Source organism: Schistocerca piceifrons, chromosome 1 (assembly GCF_021461385.2).
Source record: "Schistocerca piceifrons isolate TAMUIC-IGC-003096 chromosome 1, iqSchPice1.1, whole genome shotgun sequence".
In the NCBI taxonomy this organism is placed as follows: domain Eukaryota; kingdom Metazoa; phylum Arthropoda; class Insecta; order Orthoptera; family Acrididae; genus Schistocerca; species Schistocerca piceifrons.
This window is the reverse complement of record NC_060138.1, coordinates 1051670250-1051698030: the sequence shown is the minus strand read 5'-3', so window position 1 is coordinate 1051698030 and position 27781 is coordinate 1051670250. Positions and strand designations below refer to the sequence as shown.

The window sequence follows — 27781 nt, the reverse complement described above, 5'->3', positions numbered from 1 at the left end:
AAAAATGTTTTCAAAAGTTCGTTATTTATACTTTCGCATAAGAATGTAAGTCGGATACCATAACCTGGATTAGAAGAAACATGTTAAGAGCATATTCAGACATTTTACTTTAGTAACCTGTTCTCTCGTGGAATATTGGGAGAGACCTCTGACGGAAAATCACAATATTTTATCTTATTATTTTCTTTGAAAAGAACTCCATAACATTCAGGAAGCGTGGAATATTGGGAGAGACCTCTGACGGAAAATCACAATATTTTATCTTATTATTTTCTTTGAAAAGAACTCCATAACATTCAGGAAGATTATTTAATTTGTATCTTATTTTATATATCACTTCATGCCACGTCTGAGCGATGGACGGCAAAATCTCTACTGGTCATAAAAAAAATTGCAAAGCAGTCATAACATACACTCAAAAGAAGAAAGGTTTAGTTTTAAGGCGGATGTTTTCCTACTGTTTTTAATGTAGGTTTCACCTTTCTACAACGTGAGTAATTGCCAGTATCGACAGGTGGTTCGGATTCCGTTTTAAACTGTTGGTGTCCTTTTTCCGGTTGGATAGGTACGGTAGATTAGGGATACGCAAGTCGTCTGATTGAAAGATTTCCACTCAGCCGGCGAGCCACATGGAAATATTATCATCTTCTTATGACTCGTCTTTTTCAGCGTCTGTATTTTGTTTGTTGAACCTTTAGAGCACCAAACAGTAAAGTCATAAGCGTCCAATTTACTACTAAAAATTGGTTATTTTTTGCACGGAAAGCACTTCGTTGTCCTTGAGATCCTTCACATACGAAGTGAAGATCTCTTCACCTCCAGCAACAGGACTGTCTTGACTGTAGATGCCCTGCCCAAGACAAGATCTGGATGCAAATTACCTACTGATGAACAAACAGGTCGTTGCTGTCCAGTCGTTTCCATGGATTTCTACTGTTATTGTCATATTGTCATTAGAACGTCATAAAAGATTGGAACGGAAATATTTAGTAGAGCTCTTGATGCTACACCATACTGAATTCGCAGGTTCGTCTTGCAGGTAAGTATAGACACCTAAGCGATTAGATGACTGGTACATTTATTGATACTATTTTTAAAGTTATTTTAGCTCTTGTGTAACATCTCACGTGAGTGTGGTTGTTTGTGACTCATTGTATCCGAGATATGGCTTTCGGTGCTTGAAAATACAGCTTCAAATTATCCAGGTCGTGAAGAATTTGTACTGTTAATCAACGACTTTGACCAGTGGCGTAATGATAATGGCTGTGTATCGTCACTTCTTCATTTTTTTAAAGCTACATTTGCAGAGAAACGTTCTTCGTTACAGCCTCACTGATTTCGAGATGTAAAGGGACAGTCACTAACTGTAGCCACCTAGAATAACTCCGAAAGTATGATAGGAGCTGAAACGTCTGTGGGACAAATGTTGCATGGGACAACGGGATCCATAATATGACGTTGGTTTTTTATTGCTTCAGAGATATGAAGGCCAACTTTTTTCTTTTTTTTTTCAAATGGAGTGCTATAGTTTGGTTCTTATTTTCTCATAGCGGCTGTCGAGACCAATCCAATAATGAGTAGCAGTAAGGTTTTTGGAGGGCAGTAGAGGTCAAAACGTTGGCATTAACACCCATTTACGGAAGGTGTTCGAAGTGATGACCATTGGTATTAATGCAGAGCTGCAATCTTCTTATCATGGACTTAATGGTATTCCTTATCATTTTGACACTTATCGAAGTACACGCTCTGATAATTCTCGTTCGTATATCGTGCAAATGGTAAATATTCACCGAATACGGCGTATCCATCTAACGTGGCATTGGCATGTAAACACCATTCGACGGTTTCGCAATACAACCCTAATAGGAACGATAAGGCTAGTATCGTCGAATCAAATGAATGTGAATGATGTATTCCTTCCAAAAACGAGTCGATATGCTTCTCATATACGGAGAATGCCATCGAAATTCAGTAAGAGCTAGAGACTTATACACTGAAAGATATCCTCAAAGTACTCACCCTATACGTCATTTATATATATGTATTATAAATTCAGAACAACTGGATCTTTAATGCATCGAAAACATATCCAGCAAAGGAATGTTACTAACGAGGAAACGGAAATTGGTACTCTTGCAATTGTGGTTCGAGATTTAGTTCGTGTCAAATCACAAGGGAATCTGGGATGAGCCAGAGCAGTGTTGTTCGTGTTCTGCATCGTCATAAATATCACCCTTACTATATCAGTCTCCATCAAGAATTAATTGGTACGGACTGTATGCGTTGCATTGAATTCTGCCGATGGACTCAGCTTCAGATTCAGAGGGATGACACATTTATTGATTTGATTTTATTTACCGACGAGGTTACATTCACTAACCACGGAAATATTAATTTGCATAACGTGCGTTATTGAGCAACTGAAAATCCATGTTGGCTGCGGCAAGTTGCACACCAAAAACCGTGGTCGGTGAACGGTGTTCAATTCTGGAAGACAGAAGTATAGGTCCCTGAATCATCGAAGGAAATCTTAATGGTAGGAAGTACACCAGATTCCTGCAAGAATCATTAAGTCTGTTATTGAAAGAAATACCTTTAGGAAGAAGGAACAGAATGTGGTATCAACACGATTGGGGTCCGGCACATTTTTCGCTGATGGCTAGAAATGAGTTGCGGAGACAATTCCCAGATCATTGGATTGGACCCAGAGGAGATGTGTCGTGGCCGTATCGTACACCAGACCTGACGCCTTTGGATTTTTTCTTGTGAGGCTGCGTAAAAGACATTGTTTATAAAGACATTCCAAGTACACCTGAAGATATACGAGAGAGAATTCTCAGAGCATGTGTTTCGATAAGTGCCGATGTGATACGGAATGCCACTCAGTCCATGATAAGAAAATTGCAGCACTGCACTGATACCAGTGGTCATCACTTCGAACACCTTCTGTAAATGGACGTTCATTCCACATTTGTGGCCTTCGATGACCTTCAAATACGTTACTGTTACACATCATTGGATTCGTCTCGTTAGCCGCTATCAGAAAATAAGTACCAAACTACAGCACCTTAATAAAAAATAAGTTGACCTTCATATCTCTGAAGCGACTCCACCTAGCAACAAAAAACCAGCGTCATAATATTATGGGCCCCGTTGTCCCATGCACCTCTTGTCTCACAAGCTTTGCAGCCCCTATCATACTTTCGGAGATATTCTTGGTGGCAACAGTTAGTGACTCACTTTGTATATCTCTGCTGTGTGTGAGAAACAAAATTTTTCAGTTTCCACAATGTTTTATGTGTTGCGAAAATTGGATACTACAGTGGTTCGAGTTTTGACGGTTTGGGGGGGTGTGGAGTGGAGGGAAAGTAGGGGTTATTAGAGTTGATTAATCTCAATTTTGTGAGAAGACTACGGAGGGGCGCTGATATTGAGGGACTGTCAGTTATAGAGTCGAAGGCATGGTGCTATTGGGGGGGGGGGGGGGGGGATATTATTACCGATAAGAGATCCAACGAAGTAGAAAACCGATTCTCTTTTGTTTTGGTAAACGTTTCTGTTATTAATCTGCGACTGAGCATAGTAGTTGTAACTCGAGCTACTTTTTCCTGATGTAAAAAATTATCGCAATCAAAACTATCTGCTTCATTTGCGGTAGAAAATGTGGTTAACGAAATAACGATGTAGTCGTGTTGCTTACGCACAGATCCCATTTCCGTTACGTCACTGGACAACGCAGGTACGTAGTGGCTTCACTTTAACTACATTCCCTGACTCGTAATTAGTCTGCAAGGACTTCCCATATTGTTGTATCATTTGTTTTACGATATGTAGGTGTGTAAATGGCTATATTGCACAACTATACATTGTCAGAATAATACCAGAATGTATAACAGAAGGAGTTGATGGTTTGTCATCGAGCTGAATGCTCTTACCTGTGTCCAGTTGAACGCCAGTAGCACGGAAGCCACCGACTTTGAGATCTGTGTATCCGGTGGGCGCGTGCGGGCGAACGTCGGGAACACGACCTTATCCGACGTCTCTTGGTGCGTGCAGAACTGTAACACGCAACAGAAAGGCATCGGTGAGAAAGATTCTCATGCGTTATAGGTTTCTTAGCTAACTTTACATTCGTTACTGAGACACAAGCAGAGCATTTTTGGACTCATATACGTTCTCTAAGATTTCTCTAGAAATTTCCAATAAAATGAAAGTAGTTTTACTCATCATCATCATCATCATCATCATCATCATTTAAGACTGATTATGCCTTTCAGCGTTCATTCTGGAGCATAGCCCCCTTATAAATTTCCTCCACGATCCCCTATTCGGTGCTAACATTGGTGCCTCTTCTGATGTTAAACCTATTACTTCAAAATCATTCTTAATCAAATCCAGGTACCTTCTCCTTGGTCTGCCCCGACTCCTCCTACCCTCTACTGCTGAACCCATGAGTCTCTTGGGTAACCTTGTTTCTCCCATGCGTGTAACATGACCCCACCATCTAAGCCTGTTCGCCCTGACTGCTACATCTATAGAGTTCATTCCCAGTTTTTCTTTGATTTCCTCATTGTGGACACCCTCCTGCCATTGTTCCCATCTACTAGTACATGCAATCATCCTAGCTACTTTCATATCCGTAACCTCAACCTTGTTGATAAGGTAACCTGAATCCACCCAGCTTTCGCTCCCATACAAAAAAAGTTGGTCGAAAGATTTAACGGTGCACAGATAACTTAGTCTTGGTACTGACTTCCTTCTTGCAGAAGAGAGTAGATCGTAGCTGAGGGCTCACTGCATTAGCTTTGCTACACCTCGCTTCCAGTTCTTTCACTATGTTGCCATCCTGTGAGAATATGCATCCTAAGTACTTGAAACCGTCCACCTATTCTAACTTTGTTCCTCCTATTTGGCACTCAATCCGTTTATATTTCTTTCCCACTGACATTACTTTCGTTTTGGAGATGCTAATCTTCATACCATAGTCCTTACATTTCTGATCTAGCTCTGAAATACTACTTCGCAAACTTTCAATCGAATCTGCCATTACAACTAAGTCATTCGCATATGCAAGATTGCTTATCTTGTGTTCACATATCTTAATCTCACCCAGCCAGTCTATTGTTTTCAACATATGATCCATAAATAATATGAACGACAGTGGAGACAGGTTGCAACCTTGTCTTCCCCTGAAACTACTCTGAACCATGAACTCAATTTACCGTCAACTCTAACTGCTGCCTGACTATCCATGTAAAGACCTTTAATTGCAAAAGTTTGCCTCCTATTCCATAATCTCGTAGAACAGACAATAACTTCCTCCTAGGAACCCGGTCATATGCCTTTTCTAGATCTATAAAGCATAGCTACAATTCCCTGTTCCACTCATAACACTTCTCCATTATTTGCCGTAAGCTAAAGATCTGGTCCTGACAACCTAAGAGGCCTAAACCCACACTGATTTTCATCCAATTGGTCCTCAACTAATACTCGCACTTTCCTTTCAACAATGCCTGAGAAGATTTTACCCACAACGCTGATTAAAGAGATAATTTTACTAATGCTAAATAAGCTGTTGATGCTGTAATTATTTCTGCAACATCACTTTTCAAATGATTGCGTTAGGTGTGAAAAATTTTCTTCCACTAATAGCTTTGGCCAAAGATTATATCTGCTTTGACAGTTTATTTATTAAGAAGTTAGTCATCAGGTTTTCCAAATCCTTGACGTTGCACTGAGAGGAGATTTCTAATGATGAAATCGACAGAAGACTCGGTGGAATCGCAGAAGTCGTTCACTAGTGATTGACATTATTACTTGAAGTCTCTGAGCACAACTAAAGCAATGTTATGTGTAGACTCAAAAAGCAGAAGGAAGAATAACGACATATGTAAATTCTTAGCGCCTGGGTGCGTCCATGCGTCCATGACTTCAGGAAGCAAAAAGTACAGAAGGCGGTATAAACGCAGCAGAGTACGCTAAATCTACGAAATCAACTACTTGATAGAAATCACAACAAAAAACGCAGAAATTTGGGTTCACTGGAGTAACAGTGATAGAAACTACTATTTTAGACCAAAACTTGGAAGGCCATGAAATATCATTATGTGAAGTGAGTCGGCTGACTTTCATGTGTTGAAATGCTATATCGTTTATTCGTAACACCATTTCGTGTCGTTGGAACTTGGCGCTTTTTTGACCGACGTCCGTAGGCGTTGAAGTTCTGACAAGTATGAACTTATCTTCTCCCACTTTATTTAGCAGTACGACTCGTAATTTTTGAGATTGTTTAAGTAAAACTATCGCGTGTTTTCTCTCCATTACTACAATTCATAAATGGTCGATTAAAATGTAACTACGCAGATAAAGTCGTCATTGAGAGCATATGTGCACTGTGACCCATTTTAGCTAGAATTTGCTTCACTGTGGATGTACGTCTGCACTGAGGATTCGGGAGTTATATTAGTTAAACGTGTTGTTTGCTCCTTTCGCCCCGTAGATTCTTTCACCTTAATTTCATGACCATGTCGAGAGAGATATGACGTAGGCCACCAGTTTTTAGCAAAACATACTTCGAATACTTGTCCTCTTTAACTTATCCGACATGGTTTCGCGAGAATGACGTGACACCAAGTGTTTCCATTTTAGTTCACTGAACAGCTGTGACACTCATTCGTATACCTAACTGTTCGTTTGCAACAGTGCAATCTCTAAATTTCTTATTGTGTCCGGCGCACTAATGTAGCACCAAAAATATCAGATCAGTGTTCTAGAATACTTCTCATCATCTCCTTTTATGGTATGTCCATAGTACATGTGCAGGCTCCTACGATTCATAATAATGTTGGAATCGGATTTATTTTCCTCTTTACCGGGGTTATTCCGAAATTTATCTACTTTTAAAGAGATCTACTCCAGGCTTCAAGACTTTGTAACTAGAAGTCTAAGAAGCCGACCTTGGCTAGTGTATTGTATGGGTCGCAGGTGGCGGATAATGAACGTTCCACCAGATATGATGGACAGCTGCGAATACAGAACAAGCATTCCCGGACCAAGGCAAAATAAAACGAAATCCACTTTGCGTCTGTCTTGTAGCAAGCGGCAAGGTGGTCAGTGTTCACTAGTGGTGGGGCTGAAACATATTCTGGAACTAATAGTTCCAGTCTCAATACTCTCAATTCACTCAGTGAGTCTATCCAACCCCACCTGATTTCAGGTACAATCATCATGGCGCGTTTTCATAATCACAATATTACCCCAGGTGGTCAATCCACTAGCAGTATTACTGGCACAACTACTCTTTCGGATTCTGGGGCTGCCAGGTTAAAATGCAGTGTGATTAAACAGAGAAAATCAGAGTCTTCTGGCCAACTTAAAACCAAAACAAATCAATTTTTTGCAACACTTAACATACAAACACTTTTGCAAGCAGGTAAACTTCATAACTGGGAGATACATTAAAAGAACAGAAGATTCAAATGTTGGCACTTGAAGAACCACGAATGACGGACAATAACACCATGGATTTAGGTAATTACCGTCTTTTTAAAAGTAAAAGTGATAGAAGAATACTTAATAATACATCTCATCTGAGAGATGCCTTTGCAGTCTCCAAAAATATTTTAAATTCGACAGCAGAGGTAAAGCCCATTAATAATAGACTAATGACAACTTCTCTGAAATGCGCAAATAACGCCTACACTTTAATTAATGCCCATATGCCAGTTAATGAGCATAGCCGTAACAAAGTCTGAAGAAGTTAATGAAGCTTGGGAATCTTTAGAAAGCATCACCACGAAAATTCCCTCAAAAGCTGTTAAAATTTTAATGGGAGATTTTAATGCTCAATTAGGTAAAGAGAAGAAATATAAGGAAACGGTGGTTGAATTTCCTGTGCATAAATTGCCTCAAAAATGAAAATAGCTGTTTGGCTCTTAACAACCAGGAAAATTGTATGGTACATCCTAATTATTTTGAAAAATCATTAAACTGTCCCGAACCAGCAAATAAATTCCAGCCACAGCAAACTAATAACACCAACGCCAACTCTAAATAACTTGACTAAATGGAAGTAATTAAACAAATTAAGAGATTTAGAAACAATAAAGCAACCGGAGAAGACGGTACAATTGCAGAACTACTGAAATCAGCTGACCCTAGCACTATAAAATAGATCACTCAACTAATAGGACGTATCGGGCAAACTGAGAAAATATCTGAGGACTGGAAAACTGCTCTAATTCATCCATTGCATAAAAAAGGGGATAGAACCTATGTTAATAATCACCGAGGGATCTTTCTTCTCCCGGCCACACAAAATTCTCGTCATAGTTTACTTCATTGAGACCAAGAACAGTTAGAACGTAAAATTGGTGAATACGAAGCAGGCTTTAGACCAAACAGATCATGTCTCGTACAAATTCTTAATTTAAAACTAATCCTTAGGACTCAAAGGATTACTGGTGACTACATTGTATGTACAGTCATGCTCAAAACTATCCGATCGACCTGAATTACATTTCGCCTGATTCGCATGCAACCCACATAACGCAGCTGTCTAATAGCTCCTCTAATCGCTCCTTAATGCCGTGAGGTAAAGCTTTGTGGTGGACAGGGATTCGAACCCAGAACCTAATCGGATTGTTACCGAAGCACAATCAACTGTGACATATCGGATTTTCTCGGCAGTAGCTAGATGTTTTAACTGAAATGACGAGACGAAACATTAATTTTTTTTTTCCTTTCCAGAACTCCAACCCGGCACCTATCGCTGTTATATTCTAGAGATAACGAACGTTAAATATGGGTTTGTTACACCAGTAGCGACATACGAGTATGTTTGAACTAGAAATAATATGACGAAGAGTTCAGTGCTCACTGGGAATCGAACCCCACACATATCGTTGTTGACTGCACACAAAGAGACGTCAGTTACGGAATTTTTCTCCACCAGCAGCTAGGAATAACATCCTTGAACTTAGTCATTGAGGTTACCAGAAGTAAAGTAAATCTGTTTGTGTCTCTTAAAAGAAAATGCCTGAACCCACGCATTCACCTGTGACAGTTCGTTCCACCATATCATTGTGGCCACATTTCCCAGCCCCAGAAGTGTAGACCTACGAAAGAAATATAAAAACAACTATGAGAGTTACTGACTTATGAAGCTTAGTTAGCAGTCACTTCTGAGTATTATTAGTAACTACGATCCAGTCCCTAAACCTAGTTACAGAAATGCGAAGCAGACGCATTACGTATTCCAGGTTGTAGCAGCCGCGTCTTTGCGATGCCAGCTATGGTCACTTCACAGCCCGCTGTAGGATCACATCGGTTCATCTTCTTCCTGCTGGTACTGAGACTTGGAAACAAGGCACGGTATGTTTGCAACTCTGTGATCGACGAGTTACGTCCTGGTGTTCACGAAATTAAGTCTCAAAGCTCACTTGATTTATCCTCTCATTTCCATTGAATAATCTGAGTTGTTATCGCTTGAGGTGTAACAAACGATTGTAAATTTACAGTTTTCAGCCCAGGAAATCCGTTGCGCATGGAAATCGCAACTAATCTCGTCCTTCAAATAGCGCTTTACGAGTTCCAGCCACCACTGGTCTCGTAAGACGAAGCTAGGGCACATACGTCATCGCTAGCTGTGTGCTAACGTGCTGACTTCTGCAAAGCCGTCCGCTGTGGTTCATGGTTCCAGTCTCGCTGACTGTAACGTTTTTATCCCTTCTGTGAAAGTGCTACAAGCAGTCAGATCAAACATCGATAAGGATATCGCAAGAAAATACTTTCGGCTCATAGTGCAATGGTGAAAAAAGGTGTACAAAAGGTAACGCCTCTTTCTGCTGCTGACAAGCAAACTTTGGGTTTCTAGGAATACATAACTTTATTTATGAAACGCCACATTTCCATACCTCCTGAGTATGGCGCAGCCTACCAATTAAACACAGACCCAATAGAAATCCAAGTGAGTAGTATTTTACTAATTTATGTTGACAGAGGCATGCTTGTGTAGAGATACTCAGTTTTATTAAAACAGACTTTCATCATAAGGATATCTTGGGGAGTTTTATTTCATTTCTTATATTACAGTGCACAATTTTCGTAAGGTTTCTTTTAGTGTCGTTAAAATATTTTGGCATGATGCGCTCTCTCCAGATGCGCTCTCCCTATACATAATACAAAAGTTTCGAGATGAATCTGCTGCCTGGCCGCCTATTAAAATTGAAAAGAACAAAATGTCACAGAAGTTAGCCCTTTTTCCACATGCGACTATTTTGGGTTGAGAAGTGAAGGGAATTATGTTCAAAGTTCCATTAGATTGATAACTTCAGCACACAGCAGAATCGCGTTTTTAAAAAAGGTAGCAGTGAATGTACTCAAATTCGCGACATCTTATCTACAGCGCACGATGCTTACCGTTACGCGACTAGCTGACATGTAGCTACAGCAGCTCCAGAAATCAACAACAACCCCTCCAGAACTTCCGTACTCCACACTGCTGTGAGATAATGCATATGGCCGGATCTAGACTGCTGAGAGACAGACAGTTACAGCTTTTCTTTTGCACTGCACGACGATTTCAAGAAACAGATAGCGCAATAGAGTAGCTCAAGTGGAAAGGAATACTTCCTATCTAAATTTCTGCATCCTGCACTGTTAGCAGTTCTGTGTAGGTGACAGTTACGTGATTTTATTTCGGTGATTACAAAATAGAGTCCAATGTATGCACTGGGTAGCCGAGGCAGCTAGTTCATGGCGATTCGGTCAACCAAGTAAATGAATGTACTGAACATGCCCCAAACCACTGCAGGGAGCCTGTGTGTTAGAATTCTCTTCTGGTGTGGCGCAACGTCATAACAATAGAAAAATGAGACACAGAGAAGAGGATTAGGTAGTCTGTTGCATCGATGATAGGTTTATATAATAATGGTCTGGGTTCGATTCTAGCTTCTCTCGACAATTGAAGCATGTGCACGGATAATGCTCTATGGCACATTTTGTAGTTGTTGGGAAATTGACAAAAACTGTTAGTTCCACAGAATTAATACGATATTATAATGTAATAGCAGATATGTATTGTTTGTGCATACAGACTGTGGAAACTACTAATTTCTGGTTTTTAAAATTGCGCTAAGCACATATTTTTGGAAAATAAGTAAGTTTTAAAATGGAGAAACGCTGTATGGCAATGGATATGCAGCGTTATTCCGGATCAGCCAGTGCTCTGCTGTAATTATAAGGGGTCTAGAATCCAAAAATAGTAAGTAAGAGATTTAAAACAAGATACTAAATAATATTTATTGTAAACTGAATTGCTTGATCTTAAAAAAATAATACAACTTTAGTTCATTAAGTTTAGGCTCAAATCTAGTACATTATAGTCAGTTGTCACACTGCAGGTTTTCATAAAACTGCCTGTATTTTGGTTCCGTATATTTCGTCATGTCCAATAGATCCCTTTTCTTCTTCTTATGAACTTTCAGTGTCCCGTTATAGAGCAACCGGAATTCAGAAGGCAATGGACAATTTTTTACTTGATGTTCACAACCACGCTTTACAATACAGTGTCTTTCCCATGGGCGAAGCACATTGTGGGTACGGCGCACTCTTAAACCTCTAGGATCGTCACTACACAGCTTCATCCAAAGTACATAGGTAACTTTCAAAGCAGGCGGCTTCTTCAAAAGCAACTCGATGAATCCTATGTCCTTGAAGTCTTCCCTCATCATCTCGCCAATGATCAGTTTTGAAGGATCGACAAAGACCTCAGCAATGACGTGCTTCCATTCTGAAGGAACCATAACTTTTGACACTTTCTTTCGTATCTCGGTGACTGCAAAATCCCTGTCACAAGGTAGGAAACTGTGTCCCGAACATAAAAACTTCTGGTGTATTTCTGTAAAGTACTTGCAACTGATCAGAAATAAAGCGCTAAAACTCTCCAGTTGTTGTTCTGCCCGACACAGCGGTCAGACCAAACAATCAGTTTTCGTTCCATACCTTCTTCAAGCGTATCATAATTGTGCATCACAAATTTAAGCAGACAGGAAACTATTTCGGCTGAACCTCTCCTTGCGGTGGATTCATCCCACAAATTTACGGTGATGTTTCCAGTACCAACGTCATGAATAGTGAAATTATACGACAACAGCTATCTCTGGTAGAATACCGTGGAATGAGTCAATGTAGGACAAAGCAAAACCTGTTGTAGGTCAACACATATAACATGATTATTATTATTCCTCTTAGCCATTACCGTATCGTTTTTAGGGCTTTGAATGCTTAGTCTGCCCTTGAATGATGCAACTGACTCTCTATTTCGATCTTGTGCAGTTCTATTTCATCTGAAGCTGCAATCATTTTGCTAAACAAAAAATCGCACAGTCTACAAGTATCTGATCTAGGTGTTGATAGTATGATCTGCTTATTGACTTACCACGAAACTTTTCGGTAAACAACCGATACATTCTACCGAGGTTGAGATCGGGGTGCAGACATTCTTTTGAGGATTTATTCCTGCTGTAATGGCTCATCTGCTTTGGTAAACTCGATATGTGTTGACGAATAAGAGCCCTGTCGTCATTTGATATGACATGTGGCCTATTGCAATGTTTTCCTCTGCCGTTTTTAGGAGTGGTTATTCCACCATTTACTTTACGTTGCCGAGTGTGCATTCGTCGCTGGGTGATGGAGAATATGTCAAGCAATGTTTTTTGACACACTTCTTTTGTGTAAACTTTGTAATTGAAAGTAGCTTGTTTCCGTGAAGTATCGTCTGTCTTACCTCTCTAGTGCCATGGATTTTATTAAGTATATGGACTGCTCATCGTATGTTAAGGCATGATATTCTTCGTATAGCTTTAACTTCATTTCCAGGTTTATGTCCTTGCATCCTTCTTTTGAGCACATTTCTGCACTGCATATACGATCCTGAATCACGAAAACAATCACTATTACTACCTAATATTCAACTAGATTATCAAATTTCACATTCTCTTTTAATAATATAGCATTACTCAGACTGAGTATTCTATTTTTTCGCCAATGATAACTACTGAACTGTAGTTAATTTCATTCACGTTACATACTTTTACTGGAACGTTTTCAGAAGTACACATAACATGTCATTAGAGCCATGTACTCTACAGGGCACGTCGCCGCTTTACAGGACACATATGCTTCTCTAAACACATACACCTTTTTACAAAACCCATACAGCATCATTCCACTCACCTGTGTTGGAGGCTGTTTCGCAGGAACTACCTTTCCTTTTCGTGATTTATGTTCCAGTCCAGCATCACGAAGCCTTTTTCTCTTAACATCCTGCCAACTATCAATGTTAATTTTCCTTTTCCGTGCATTATTTGCACGTTTCAAACCACTTGCGGTGAGCGTCACCTTGCTGCACTCCGCCATTCTTGTAACGTACAGCATTATTCGCGCAGAGGCGCGAAAACTTTGCGCGTCTCGTCGCTGTTTAGTGTTGCCCTCGGACGGCGAACATGTCAATTATAACAGCAGGCGATGCAGACTGCCGTATACAGCATTATTCCACGCGATTCTACGAAATGTCGAAGTGTGCCATACAGCGTTATTCGTGCGCACGCTTCAATTTTTGATAGGAGGAAACAGATTCTGTTCTTTTCTGGTTATGCCAAGTGTAGAAGGTATAATGGCATTGTGGTCTGAAATTCACATTAAACATGATATTCCTTCTGTACCAAGTAAGCGTTAGAGTGAACCACAATAAAGTCAGGAATGGCGGCATGTAGAAAGTCTATCACCAGTAACCTTTCGAATACTAATTATTTATTTCTAGTGACGAAACAAACGCTATGTAGGATCACAGGACACTTATTCCATCTTTTATTTGAGCTTCTGTATGTCGATAAAATTGGTATTGAACTGGGAATGCAACTCACATCGCCCTTAAGGCGGGAATTGATCCCTTCATGAGAATACAGCACGACTACAATTTCTTGTTCGTTCAAAACTGCAGATTCCTCAACATCTCCACATATTGCGCATGAATGGGTCCGAATACTGGCCCGGCACTAAAATTTTCATTATGTATTATCAAGCTCTGGCATGAGAACACCTATCTGCTGGTGGATAATAATTTTGCCGAGAAAATTCGATATGTCACAGCTGATTGTGCTTCGACATCAATCCGATTAGGTTCTGGGTTCGAATCCCTGTCTACCACAGAGATTTACCTCACGGCATTCCAAGTAAGTTACTTGTGAAGAAGCAATATTTAACATCTCTCGTAGTTCGTTAACAGGGACAACAGATGCTGGGTAGGAATTCCCATCTGTTAAAAATGTTTACGTTATGTAATTTAAAGTTGATATTTGCTAACTGATACTGTCTAAAATCGAGGTATATCACTTTCTGTACGCCTATTCAGGAAGGATTGTTAGTTTCCGTCAGTCACGAAATCTTTGCTTAGTCTGAATGACCTGGGTTTGAATCCATATGCAGAACGAGACGGTTCGTCGTGTCATTTGAAATTCATACATATTCTCAACTAGCTGCTCGTGAATAACCTAAATTTTTAATGTCATTTTGTGTTAAATAATAAGTACGGTATGTTACTTTGAAGAAGAAATCATGAATACGACGAACTTACTATATGCGTTACCTGTCTGACGTAATAATGAGAGAGGCAACATTTGGGTATGTCATTTATTGTAATAAATGTGAGCTTACAAGCCTTAAGGATAGTCTTACCCATGATAAGGTGTTCCCTGATATTTGTAGTATCGTGGTATTAATTTACATCTTGAGTTATTGCGATACTGAGCAATGTTTTCTAGTGGTGATTTGTTCGAACCATTTTCAACAGTCAAACGACTGTACTGAGGAGCGATTAGAGGACCTGCTAGACAGCTGCGTTATGAGGGTTGCATGCGAATCAGTCGAAATGCAGTTCAGGTTGTTCGGATACTTTCGAGCACGATTCTACATTTGTGGGCTGACCGTGAATCTCTTTTCCAAGCTTTATAGGAGCAAGGGCTAGATAAAAAAACTCCTACACTGCTTGAGGAAACGTTAACTGACACTAGTTCTAAAGTTAAATTAATGGGAGAAATTTCTGCAACATTTGATATGAAGACTGGCGTTAGACAGGGTGATGGACTCTCCCCATTACTGTTTAACTGTATTTTGGAAAAGGTGATTACAGAATGGGGAGAGCAAAAGTCGCGTCCTAGTATAGATTAGTCATTCAAGTTACACATGTAATATTACAGTAAATTGTCTCGCCTTTGGAGATGATCTGGCAGTTTTAACTAGGGGTAGTACCACAGCTCAAAAACAAATTCGAATTCTTACAGAAGTTGAGGGAAAAATAGGACTACAAATATCATTCGGAAAAACAGAATATATGACATACAAGAAATAGGCACCAATGTTTTGAACACAAAATATGGGAAAATAAAAAGAGTTTCTTAGATTAAATATTTGGGGAAATCATACAAGAAAACAGTCTGGAAAAATCTGCAAACGAAGATCGTTGTCAAAAAATGGCAACTGCATTCAGATTAACATAAAATATTTATAATAAAAGATCACTTTCTGAATTTAGTAACCTAAGGTGTTACAGCACTGTAATCAAACCTGAATGTCTTTTTGAGGCTGAAACTTTAATTTTAAATAGCAGGAAGGATATTGAAGAAATTAAAAAGAAAGAAAGATTATTACGGAAATATTAGGCCCCAAAATTACTGATGGATAAACTTATGGCTTGAGAAGTAGTTAGGGTATGGAAAAGTACACAGACATACATGGTGACATGAGAAAAGAAAGACGTAAATTTTATGGACACATTGAAAGAACGGCACCCACTAGGTTGACAAAACAAATAGTAGAATTCTACTAAAACAGAAGTAAAGCCAAAACTGAGCCAATTAAATGGATCACTGCGATTAAGGAGGATCTTAAGGTAACTGGTATAACTCAGACAGACGTTACATATAGAAAAACATACAGGCAAAAGATATTTTCTTGAAAAGTTGGTCAGAGGGAAATTAGAAAACGGACTGTAACACCATGGCCTGATGAAAGAAAGACACTTCGTTCTGAAAGGATGAAACAAATTTTGACACAAAGGAAGACCAACCATCAGAAGTGACATTGATGGACTGTACCTCGCGTGGTCGTATTGGGCCCATACGTGAATAATAATAATGGTAATAATAATAAAGAGATCTACTACATAGTTCACCAAAAAGAAATGCAGAATCTCTTATTTCTTAAAAATCGTCTACCACCGATAGTTCCGTGGCCAACAGCATTGCCAGAGAGCATCTGAGAGCACAGTTGGCTTCCTTTGTAAAATCACTGAACTACTGCCGTTGTGGTCTTCAGTCTGAACGCTACCATGTGCAATCATCTTCATCTCTATACAGCTATTGCAACCTACAACCACTTGAACCTGGTTACTGTAATCAGGTCTTGGCCTCCCGCTCTAAAATTCTCCCTCTAACCCCCCCCCCCCCCTCGCCGCCCCCCTCGCTTCACCACACAATCACACCTGTCTCCCACACACACGCATCCATCCCTTCTCAAACTGATTATTCCTTAATGCCTCAGTATGCGTCCTATCAATCTATAGCTTCCTTTAATTAACCTGTGCCATGGTATTCAGATGATGCTGTCGTTTAGCATCTAGTAAAGTCATCGAGAGGTCAGAACCGTTCACAAAATTATTCAGATGAGCTATCTGAATAGTGCGAAGAGTGGCTGTTGACATAAACAATAAAACGTGTGAGGCCTTCCACATGAGTACTAATAATAGTACTTTCAATTCTAGTTATACGATAATTCACTCAGATATAAAGGTCGTCGGCTCAACTAATTACCTGTGGATTACAGTTATAAATTACTGAAACTGGTACCATCCCACAGATAATGTAGTAGGTAACGCTAACCAAAGACTGCGTTTTATTAACAGAGCATTTAAAGACTATTTGTAGGAGGCATGTGGAATCTGCATTAAGAACCAGTTATTATGAGGAATACGTTTTCTCTAAGTATGTGGTGTTCTTCGTGAATATTCTTAACAGTAATAATATAAGAGAAACCTTTTTTATCGATTTCCTTCCAAATACACTCAAAGGCCTTGTTCAGTACATAAATAAAAGGCACTGGGATTTTATCTCAGTCAAAACATTACACGAAAATGTCATAGGAAGAAATTAAATATGAAGATATGCATTGACTTGGACATTTCCACGTACCTAATGCAATCCGATATAACTAAAAGAAGTGACTTTTGCCATTATTCTACGGACAGAGCAACAGAAGATAATGAAAGAAAGAGTCCTGTAACATTGATGGTCGGAGATTATGAGTTGTTGTTCAACCACCTAACCAGAAAAGGTTTTCATGCTCCTTAACACACGATGTTTGAGAGTTATGTCTTCAGTGTGCCTGGTGAGCGTTAAGTGACTGTAATGGTAGTGTGTGTAGTGTGGCAATGTGAGATGGACGAGAGTGAAAGCCGAAGATGTCATAGCGTAGTGGCAGAGCTAACACATCGCCAATTCTGCCTACCGTTCAACAGGGAATGCCCATAGCCACAACGCTCAGTGTGGTGCAGTGGTGCAGACGTATGAAGCAAGCAGGCAGTCATGCCACGGAGACACACTCGTGCTTCCTACAGCCAACTGCGAGGATTTCAAAGGGGTCAAATTGTGACCTCGCGAGGTGGTGGCATGGTCATTTCTGAGAATTTCCTCGCAAGTTGAACGTGATGCGTCAGCTGTGCAACGATGTTTGCATTAGTGATCCCATGAATACTAAAATGTATACTTTCACGGCCGGAAATATCATGTCCATTATAATTATCCGGGCTGTTATGCCGTGGTCGGTTGACGAATTCTGTGTCGATTCCCAACGTTTCGTCTCCGACTGCGGGAGACATCTTCGAGGGGGTCTGTAGCTCAATGGAAGGTCCAACACACCCACTGGCTCGCTGCTGACTGTCGGCAGCGAGCCGGTGGGTGTGTTGGACCTTCCATTGAGCTACAGACCCCCTCGAAGATGTCTCCCGCAGTCGGAGACGAAACGTTGGGAATCGACACAGAATTCGTCAACCGACCACGGCATAACAGCCCGGATAATTATAATGGAGATCCCATGAATATTCTCACTTCTGTGGACGAGATTCTATGTATCCATACAGCACACACGCCCGCCAGAACCATCGCATTGTAAGGGTAGCAGTGGCACATCGTATAACTACCACAGCACAGGTAAGAGGACTTGTGAGCTCCGACGTATCAACACGGACTGTTGGGAACTGGTTATCAACAGTGCGACTACGAGCACACTGACCTCTGGCTCATCTTCCACTCGAGCCACAGCGTCAGTATGCACGGCTCGACTGGTGGCGTCAGAGGATTACTTGAAGATGGAATGGCGCACAGTGGTCTTCAGCAATTAAAGCAGGTTCTACCTGCACGCAACTGGTGGTCGTCGGCGGGTACGATGTCGACCTGGTGATTGCTGTTTCTTACAGTGCATTTGTCTAAGACACACTGGCGCACCCCGGGCCATATGGTCTGGAGTGAAATAAGCTAAGACCCTCGTTCATCAGTAGTATTCCTGGAATGGACGCTAATCAGCTCTCGGTATATGCAGAATGTTGTTAGACCCGTTTTTTTCATTTCTTGCCACAGGAAGATGATGTTTTGTTCCAACAGGATAATGCTCGCCGACACACTGCCCATAAAACTAAACGTGCTCTGCAAGACGTGCAGAAACTTCGTTGGCCACCACCATCTCTGGACTTGTCTCCAATCGAGCACATTTGGGATATGATGGGATGAGAAGTGACTCATGCGACTCGTCAACCAACATATCTCACAGAACAGCTCGAATGGGCGTGGAACAACGTATACTAGAAAGGTATTCGCCCTTTTATGATCGAATGGACGCCAGAGTCAGAGCCTGCCTGCAGACCGTGGAAGCTACACTATGTACTAATAATGTTCCTGCAGTCTGTAGCTGTCATGAATGCTTTGATTACCACCACAGGCTCCTGTAACATAACACTGCTCTGCCCCCCCCCCCCCCCCCCAGCACACACACCAGCTTTGCATTCATGATGCGGTGGATGCTGCAAGCAGTCGTTTGGACAAGACCATTGATCTGGTGTAAGAAGAAACTCAGTTCGACCAGGCGACAAGCTTACATTGATCCTGTAGCAATTACAACTGACGGTATCATTTGACCAACATGGGAACACATACAGGTCGTCTGGAGAGGAGCCCCTTGTTCAACAAAGTGCACGAAAGGGGTGCTATGAAACACTTTTGTCGTCTGATCTGCCACAGATCGCTGTCTATCCAACATGACATCGACGTTTAAGTCGCCGAAGTGGTGTCAAACACCAGAGGGCCGAACACCCCAGAAGGGTACTCCGCATACTCCCCCCCCCCCCCCTATAGACACACCTTGTCTACTTGTTGTTTCACTGTCCATGAACCAAGTTTCATAGAAGCTCAGGGCAGTAACAAGTAGACAGCCGACCAGCTTTGCCGTTTCCGAGATGTTTGCTCCCACGCAGCCGGCCATAACAATCAGCCCTTTGTCAAAGTCACTTACGTCTGCGGATTTCCCCATTTGGGGCCCATATCTTCACTAGAATGATGCCCCATGAATCTCTGCTCCACTTACATAATTTCCTTACCACATACTTTCCTTACCGCCTCATACGTCCGCAATACTTCTAAGAAGCAATTAATGACGTGGTGGGCTGTCGTCATAACGTTTTAGCTCGCCCGTGTATGTGAGGAAGTTTAGTGGTTCCGAGGGAGGTACGAGGGGGGGGGGGGACAACGGAGGGAGTGGAGTCTTCGTGTGCAGTAGTTTTTTCAAAATTGTGATGTTAATTGAGGTGACAAAAGTCATGGGTCATCTCTTAATATCGTGCTCGAACTCTATTCATCCGGAGTAGTGCAGAAACTCGTCGTGACATGGACTCAACAAGTCTTTTTAAGTCTCGTGCTGCCTCTATAGCCGTCCATTATTGCGAAAGTGTTGCTGGTGCACCACTTTCTGCAAGAACTGGCCTCTAGATTATGTACCATAAATGTTCGTGGGATTCCCAACTGCGAACAATTGTGGCACGGTGTCATGCCGCATTGCCGTCCATAAAAATTGCATCATCTCCAAGTTGTCGAACATAACCATTTCTAGCCAACGATCAGTTCAATTGGACCTGAGAACTTAGGCGATTCTATGTAGACACAGCCCACACCATCATGAAGCCACCATCTGTTTCCACAGTTCCTTGTCAATTTCGGCACATGGGTTCGTGGGGTCTGCGCCAAAATCGAAACCTACCGTCAGTTCTTTCCAACCGAAATCGTGGTTCACTTGAGCAGACTACAGTTTTACAGTCGTCTACGGTCCACCCGGTATGGTCACGAGCCGAGGAAAGGTGTGGCAGGTGATGTGCTGTTAGCAAAGGTACTCGCTTCGGTCGTTTGCTGCTACAGCTTATTAACGCCAAACTTCGCCACGTTGTCCTAATGGCTACATTCGTCGTATGTCCCCCACTTATGTCTGTACAGTGTTCCTCGTCGGTTAGCACTGAAACACTAGACAAACGCCGCTGCTCTCGGTCGTTACGTGAAGGCCGATGGCGACTGTATTGTCCTTGGTGAGACATAACGCCTGAAATGTGATATTCTCGGCATTCGTTTGACACTGTGGACCTCGGAAAACTGAATTCCCTAACGATTTGCGAAATGGAATGCCATATGCGTCTAGCTGCAGCTACAATTCCGCGTTTAAAGTATATCTCCGCTGATCAATCGTATCACGTCGGAAACCGCCAGACGTGAATCACCTCTGCATAAATAACAGCTCCATCAATGCACTGCCATTTTATACCATGCTTACGCGGAACTAGCGCTATCTGTATATGAATATATCGCCATCCCATGACTTTAGCTATCTAAGTGTAAGGTTTCTAATCAACAATTACCGGGTGGCGTAAAATAGACGTTAGAAAGTTTTTACCTGTTACGACATAATAGATTTTTGTTTCCATATTGCTGCTACACCGGTAAACTTGAAATTTAACACAGAAAGTTTTCAAAGTGCTTTGTTTCTCCACCATAGTGTGTGTAGAGCCTTGAACTAAAGACTGTGATGATTTTCTGAATAACATGATTTTAGACTGTACAAATCTCAGTGTAAATTGCAGTAACAACGTCGTGGACTGTTTCAGATGCATCTTTGTAGACTCGGTATTTCAGATGCCAACGGCCTTGCCGCAGTGGTAACATCGGTTCCCGTCAGATCACCGAAGTTAAGCGCTGTTGGGCTGGGCTAGCACTTGAATGGGTGACCATCCGGTCTGCCGAGTGCTGTTGGCAAGCGGGGTGCACTCAGCCCTTGTGAGGCAAACCGAGGAGTTACCTGATTGAGAAGTAGCGACTCCGGTCTCGTAAACTGACATACGGCCTGGAGAGCAATGCGCTGACCTCATGCCCCTCCATATCCGCATCCAGTAACGCCCGTGGGCTGAGGATGACTCGGCGGCCGGTCTGTACCGTTTGGCCTTCATGGCCTGTTCGGACGGAGTTTAGTTTGGTTTAGTATTGCAGATAACCTCATTAGAATTAATCACACAGACTGAGATCGTGATTGAAGGGGCCCGCACCACACTATCTCTAGTGAATACTAGGTTGTCCATCGGAACGACCTGATCTCTGAACGCTTCTTAAATGAAATGGAAGACGTCCGCAGTACGATGAGGACGTAATCCATCCTGCATCAGTCAGTAGTTCAGAACAATTCGGCACCGCCATCCAGCCGGTACAGACTCATGCTCCAGTACTTGTTTTAACTTCTGTCAAAAGTTTTTTTTTAGATTATTCAGTCACCAAAGAAACTGGTTACAATTTGAACGGAAGCTTTAGACGTGTGACACGTTGTTCCATTTTGTTGGAAAGAACCTTCTGTAAGTTCGACGTCATCCAGGTGCTCCACAAATGTATAAAGACACCCGTGTAACCTGTGGTGTGTAAAGATTGTTTAAAAGAATATGGGGCCAACAATCCTTGAAGCTGACACCTTGTACCACACTCGTATCTTTTCGTGGTAGAGTGGTGTTTACACCAGCCCGCATCTGCTGTTTCGTGCGTTGATGCAACCTGACAGATGGAACCGTGCCTCATCTGTAAACCAAGTTATTGGGAGAACGTATGGACGTTGAATAAAAGACATTTTAAACCATCGACAGTAACGCATTCTTTCGTCACGATCTGTTTCTTGCAGTGCTGGCATGATATGCTCTCCGTGTGGTCACAAAACCGATTCTTCGCAGCTCTCTAACTTGTGTCGTATGAAATGCGTGTCTCCGGGCTTAATCGGTGCAGCGACTTCCTTGGAGAACTCTCCAAGCGTCTTTGAACATTACCAGTAGCCTCTGCACGCAATAATGGTACCTTTTTACCATTGTCGCACCTCAGTACACCAGTTGTTTCCACGGAGCTCGGTGGCCCAGTGGTTAGCACGATTGACTCGTACTCGGTAGAACGACAGTTCAACCCCGCGTCCGGCCATCAAGATTTAGATTTTCCGTAATTTCCATAAATCGTTCCAGGTTCATGTTGGGACAGTTCCTTTGAAAGGACACGGCAGAATTCTCTCCCCATCCTTGATACAAACCCAGCTTGTGCTCCGACTCTAATGATCTCGACGTGACGAGATGTTAAACCCGAACTTCCTTCATCTTCTTCCAGTTGCTTCCACCTTACTTACAATCGATAAAATTGTTGACTTTGTTGAAATATCACGCACATTTAATTATATCCGAAATATCCGTTGTGTTGCATCCGAGAGTCAGTCTTCCAATATGATTTCACAATAAACACCCGCTCTGGAAGCGTATACGGCATGTTTGTGCCAGCTAAAGACTGCGGAAAAAATCACTGGTTTTTCGTTATTGTATGTGGCCGAACTACACGGTGACAGACTTCACAACAGCAATCGACAACGCTACGAACGAGGTAACACCAATCAAGCAAGCGAGGCATTACACCGGACAAAGGATCTCACGCATAGAAAAAATAATCAACTTGCAAACAACGAGTGGTACGTCTGGTTCTGCCAGAGCTACAGAGACAGGGATGAGAAAAACCGATACCAGTATTTTATTTCTGAATAACCGATGATTTTGGGTATCTGCTTCGTCACGCCGGCTGAAGTGGCCGAGCGGTTCTAGGCGCTTCAGTCTCGAACCGCGCGACTGCTACGGTCGCAGGTTCGAATCCTGCCTCGGGCATGGATGTGTGTGGTGTCCTTAGGTTAGTTACGTTTAAGTAGTTCTAAGTTCTAGGGGACTGATGACCTCAGCTGTTAGGTCCCATGGTGCTCAAAGCCATTTGAATCATTTTTTTTGCTTCGTCACACTCCCAGTTATAACAGTTTTTTTGCTGCTTACCGAGTGAAAAAAATCGAAATTTCAGTTAACCAAACCTGCGGTTTTTGTTTATAAGTAAACCTTTTTAAAAAGGACTAATTTTTACTCGTAAAATTTGCATTGCTTGAAACATAGTTTTATTATACAAAATGGGAAATACGATCAGTGCTATTTTTAAGTGTTTAACAATGCCGACAGAGACGAGAAACAAGCACGTGGCATAACAATTGGCACAGCATTGCTGAGACAATAATGACCCTGTTGCAGTGTGTCGTGACTTAACGTACGTGCGGACGTACAGTGTGCAAGAGTGTCCCCATCTGGTCTATAAGGTAGTTTCTCGATGCCGTCGCCTGACATCTGTTCTATTGCAGAATGGCACCAACTCTCTTACGGAAATATGTTTACGGGCTGACGTAGCAAGGAAGCAAAATGCTTCATTTGCTCTAAATGATTAAAGATTTCTCTCCCATTTATGTTAAATAAGAAAAGAGGAAGGAAATTTTGTCGGCAGTAAGAAATTAAAAACTCAACAATTCATTCATAGTGTACAATTATAATGCAAAATAGGTGACGTGCTGCATCTGTCTGCATAATATGCCTTTATGTGCCTGTTGCCATTGAAATCAGGCAAGCTAACACGAACAAGTTCCTCAACCTCGGTTCTCACGCTTTAGCGCTGACTGTTCGTAATGCGCAAATAGTGGTATGATCCCCAATTACAACATGATTCCCACTGTACAAGTTATTAGGGGTTCTTCTCATTCCATTCACGTATGGAGCACGGGGAGACTGACTGTTTGAATGCCGCTATTCTGATATTATCCTCACGATCTCTATGCGAGCGATACGTGGTGCGTTGTAGTATATTCCTAGAATCTTCATTTAAAGTCTGTTATTTGTAGACTTTCTCGGAGTAGTTTGCGTCCATCTTCAATAATCTGCCAGTTCAGTTTCTTCAGTATCTCTGTGATACTTTCCCATGGATCAAACAAACCTGTGACCATTCGTGCTGCCCTTCTCTGTATATATTCGCGTTGTTTGGCACGGGTCCCAAACACTGGAGCAATGTTCTAGAACCTTCTTGTAAGTGTTTTCCTTCCTAGACTGATTGCACTTCTCCACTGGTGTACCAATAAACCGGAGTCTAGAAGGTGCTTTACCCACAACTGAGCCTATGTGATAATTCTATTTCACATCCCTAAAAGTATTATACTCAGGTATTTGTTTGAGTTGGTGGGGTCTAACAGTGACTCATTGACATTAGTCATACCATACTATGTGCACAATGTTACATTTCTAAGCATTTAAAGCAAGTTTCTAGTCTTTGTACGAGATTGAAATCTTATCAAAATCGGACTGAATATTTATGCTGCTTCCTTCAGACAGTACTTCGTTATAGACAAGTGCAACGTCTACGGAAAGCCTGAGATTATTATTAATATTGTCTGTTAAGGTCCTTAATACACAACATGAACAGCAAGGGTTCCAACACACTTCCCTGGAGCACACCAAAGTTACTTCTATATCTGACAATGACTCTCCATCCACGATAACTCGCTGCGTCCTCCCTACCAAAAAGTCCTCAGTTCAGGCACAAATTTCACTTGATACCCCATATGATAGTAAATTTGACAATAAGCGTAGGTGTGGTACTGAATAAAATGCTTTTCGGCAATCATAAATGCAGTTTCTACAAGCCTGCCTTGATCCAAAGCATTCAAAATGTTTCAACTTTTTCGGCAGAGCTACAAAAAATTTGAATCAGTCGTATTCCACCACATATCACTTTTCGGGAAAATTAGCGAATGCGGGGCGGACTAAGTTTTCTTTTAATAGTCTATTTAATTTAACATTTTGATTCTACGTATCTTGAAACTAAGTAAGTCAAAATTTTTCAGACTTCTACGTTTAGTACAGGAAATAATTTGAGCAGGCTTAACAATCACATTAAACTGCCGTGGAAAAAAACCAATTCAACAGAAAACTGGTTGTTTCAGCGATAACCGCCATCCCTACACTGAGAACATTAAAAGAACCTTCCCATTTATACGTGCTTTTAATTGTCTATTTAATTTAACATTTTCATTCTACGTATCTTGAAACTAAGTAAGTCAAAATTTTTCAAACTTCTACGTTTAGTACAGGAAATAATTTGAGCAGGTTTAACAATCACATTAAACTGCCGTGGAAAAAAACCGATTCAACAGAGAACTGGTTGTTTCAGCGATAACCGCCATCCCTACACTGAGAACATTAAAAGAACCTTCCCATTTATACGTGCTTTTAATTGTCTATTTAATTTAACATTTTCATTCTACGTATCTTGAAACTAAGTAAGTCAAAATTTTTCAAACTTCTACGTTTAGTACAGGAAATAGTTTCAGCAGTTTTAACAATCAGATTAAACTGCCGTGGAAAAAAAACCGATTCAACCGAAAACCGGTTGTTTCAGCGATAACCGCCATCCGAACACTGAGATCATTAAAACAACCTTTCCCGTTTATACGAGCTTTGGAAAACAATTATGATCCACTGAAGTGGTTCAAATTTATATGGATCACTCTGTCTTTTGCGCCACCCTGTAGATGTCTGTCGCCTTAGCCGTACACTTCAAGTCGCCTTGACACAGTTTGACTGCTTTCCTGCGTGACGCCAGTACCCTCAGTGCCCAACAGGCACGTACAGAGCCTGACAGATCGCGGGAAATCCGGAACGAGAGGTGTCTGGGCAGTGTGCCGCATATGGGAACGCTTTTCTGGAGCGTCGCGATGTGGTCGGGACGTGTCGTCTGCGGCGTCCCGTGGCGTCTCCGTGTTTGCAGAGCCGAGACGCGGGGGCGGCAGATAAGGCGGAGTGCGCTGGATGTTTGCCGCGACCTCTCCACTGCCCGGGGGTTTCGACCTGGCGTTGGAGGAACCTCAGTGGGAGCTGAAGGCGCGCAGTACCGAAGACCATCTTCTTTATCTGAAACCCTATTACTCTGGAAATCCTGTCACTGCAATCCCTCTACCACAATTCTTGAAAGAGGCAGAAGTAACGCAGTATCTGCTCCGCCCGTTGAGATGCTTACACTGACTACTCAAGTTATTTTTTTAGCTCCTGTTTTCTAGCTTAACCGATCCCAGCACGTAAACTACACTACTGGCCATTAAAATTGCTACACCACGAAGAAGATGTGCTACAGACGCGAAATTTGACCGACAGCAAGAAGGTGCTGTTATATGCAAATCATCAGCTTTTCAGAGAATTCACACAATGTTGGCGCCCGTGGCGACACGTACAACGTGCTGACATGACGAAAGTTTCCAACCGATTTCTCATACACAAACAGCAGTTGACCGGCGTTGCCTGGTGAAACATTGTTGTGATGCCTCGTGTAAGGATCAGAAATGCGTATCATCAGGTTTTCGAATTTGATAAAGGTCGGATTAAAGCCTATAGCGATTGCGGTTTATCGTATCGTGACATTGCTGCTCGCGTTGGTCAAGATCCAATCACGGTTAGCAGAATATGGGTTCATGAAGGTAATACGGAACGCCATGTTGGATCTCAACCGCCTCGTAAAACTAGCAGTCGAGATGACAGGCATCTTATCCGCATTGCTGTAACGGATCGTGCAGCCACGTCTCGATCCCTGAGACCATGGCTGCGGTTACCCTTGACGCTGCATCACAGACAGGAGCGCCTGCGATGGTGTACTCAACGACGAACCCGGGTGCACGAATAGCAAAACGACATTTTTCGGATGAATCCAGGTTCTGTTTACAGCATCATGATGGGCGCATCCGTGTTTGGCGACATAGCGGTGAACGCACATTGAAAGCGTGTATTCGTCATCGCCATACTGGCGTACCACCCGACGTGATTGTATGAGGTGCCATTGGTTACACGTCTCGATCACCTCTTGTTCGACGGCACTTTTAACAGTGGACGTTACATTTCAGATGTGTTACGACCCGTGGCTCTACCCTTCATTCGATCCCTGAGAAACCCTACATTTCAGTAGGATAATGCACGACCGCATATTGCAGGTCCTGTACAGGCCTTTCTGGATACAGAAAATGTTCGATTGCTGCCCTGGCCAGCACATTCTCCTGATCTGTCACCAACTGAAAACGTCTGGTCAATGGTGGCCGAGCAACTGGCTCTTCACAATACGCCAGTCACTACTCTTGATGAACTGTGGTATCGTGTTGAAGCTGCATGGGCAGCTGTACCTGTAAACGCCATCCAAGCTCTGTTTGACTCAATGCCCAGGCGTATTAAGGCCGTTATTATGGCCGGAGGTGGTTGTTCTGGGCACTGATTTCTCAGGATCTATGCACCCAA

The 27781-nt window shown here is 41.9% G+C and overlaps 1 protein-coding gene and 1 pseudogene across 1 annotated transcript in view; one reads left to right on the top strand and one right to left on the bottom strand.

Annotated features, from left to right (window-relative positions):
- Positions 1-27781, bottom strand: part of LOC124796481 (guanylate cyclase 32E) — an 823982-nt gene that overhangs the window by 514200 nt on the left and 282001 nt on the right. The window contains exon 4 of the mRNA XM_047260702.1: positions 3936-4058. Within this exon, the coding sequence (XP_047116658.1) occupies positions 3936-4058 (123 nt within the window). The remainder of the gene's footprint in view (positions 1-3935; positions 4059-27781) is intronic.
- LOC124722905 lies at positions 21281-21398 on the top strand (annotated as a pseudogene).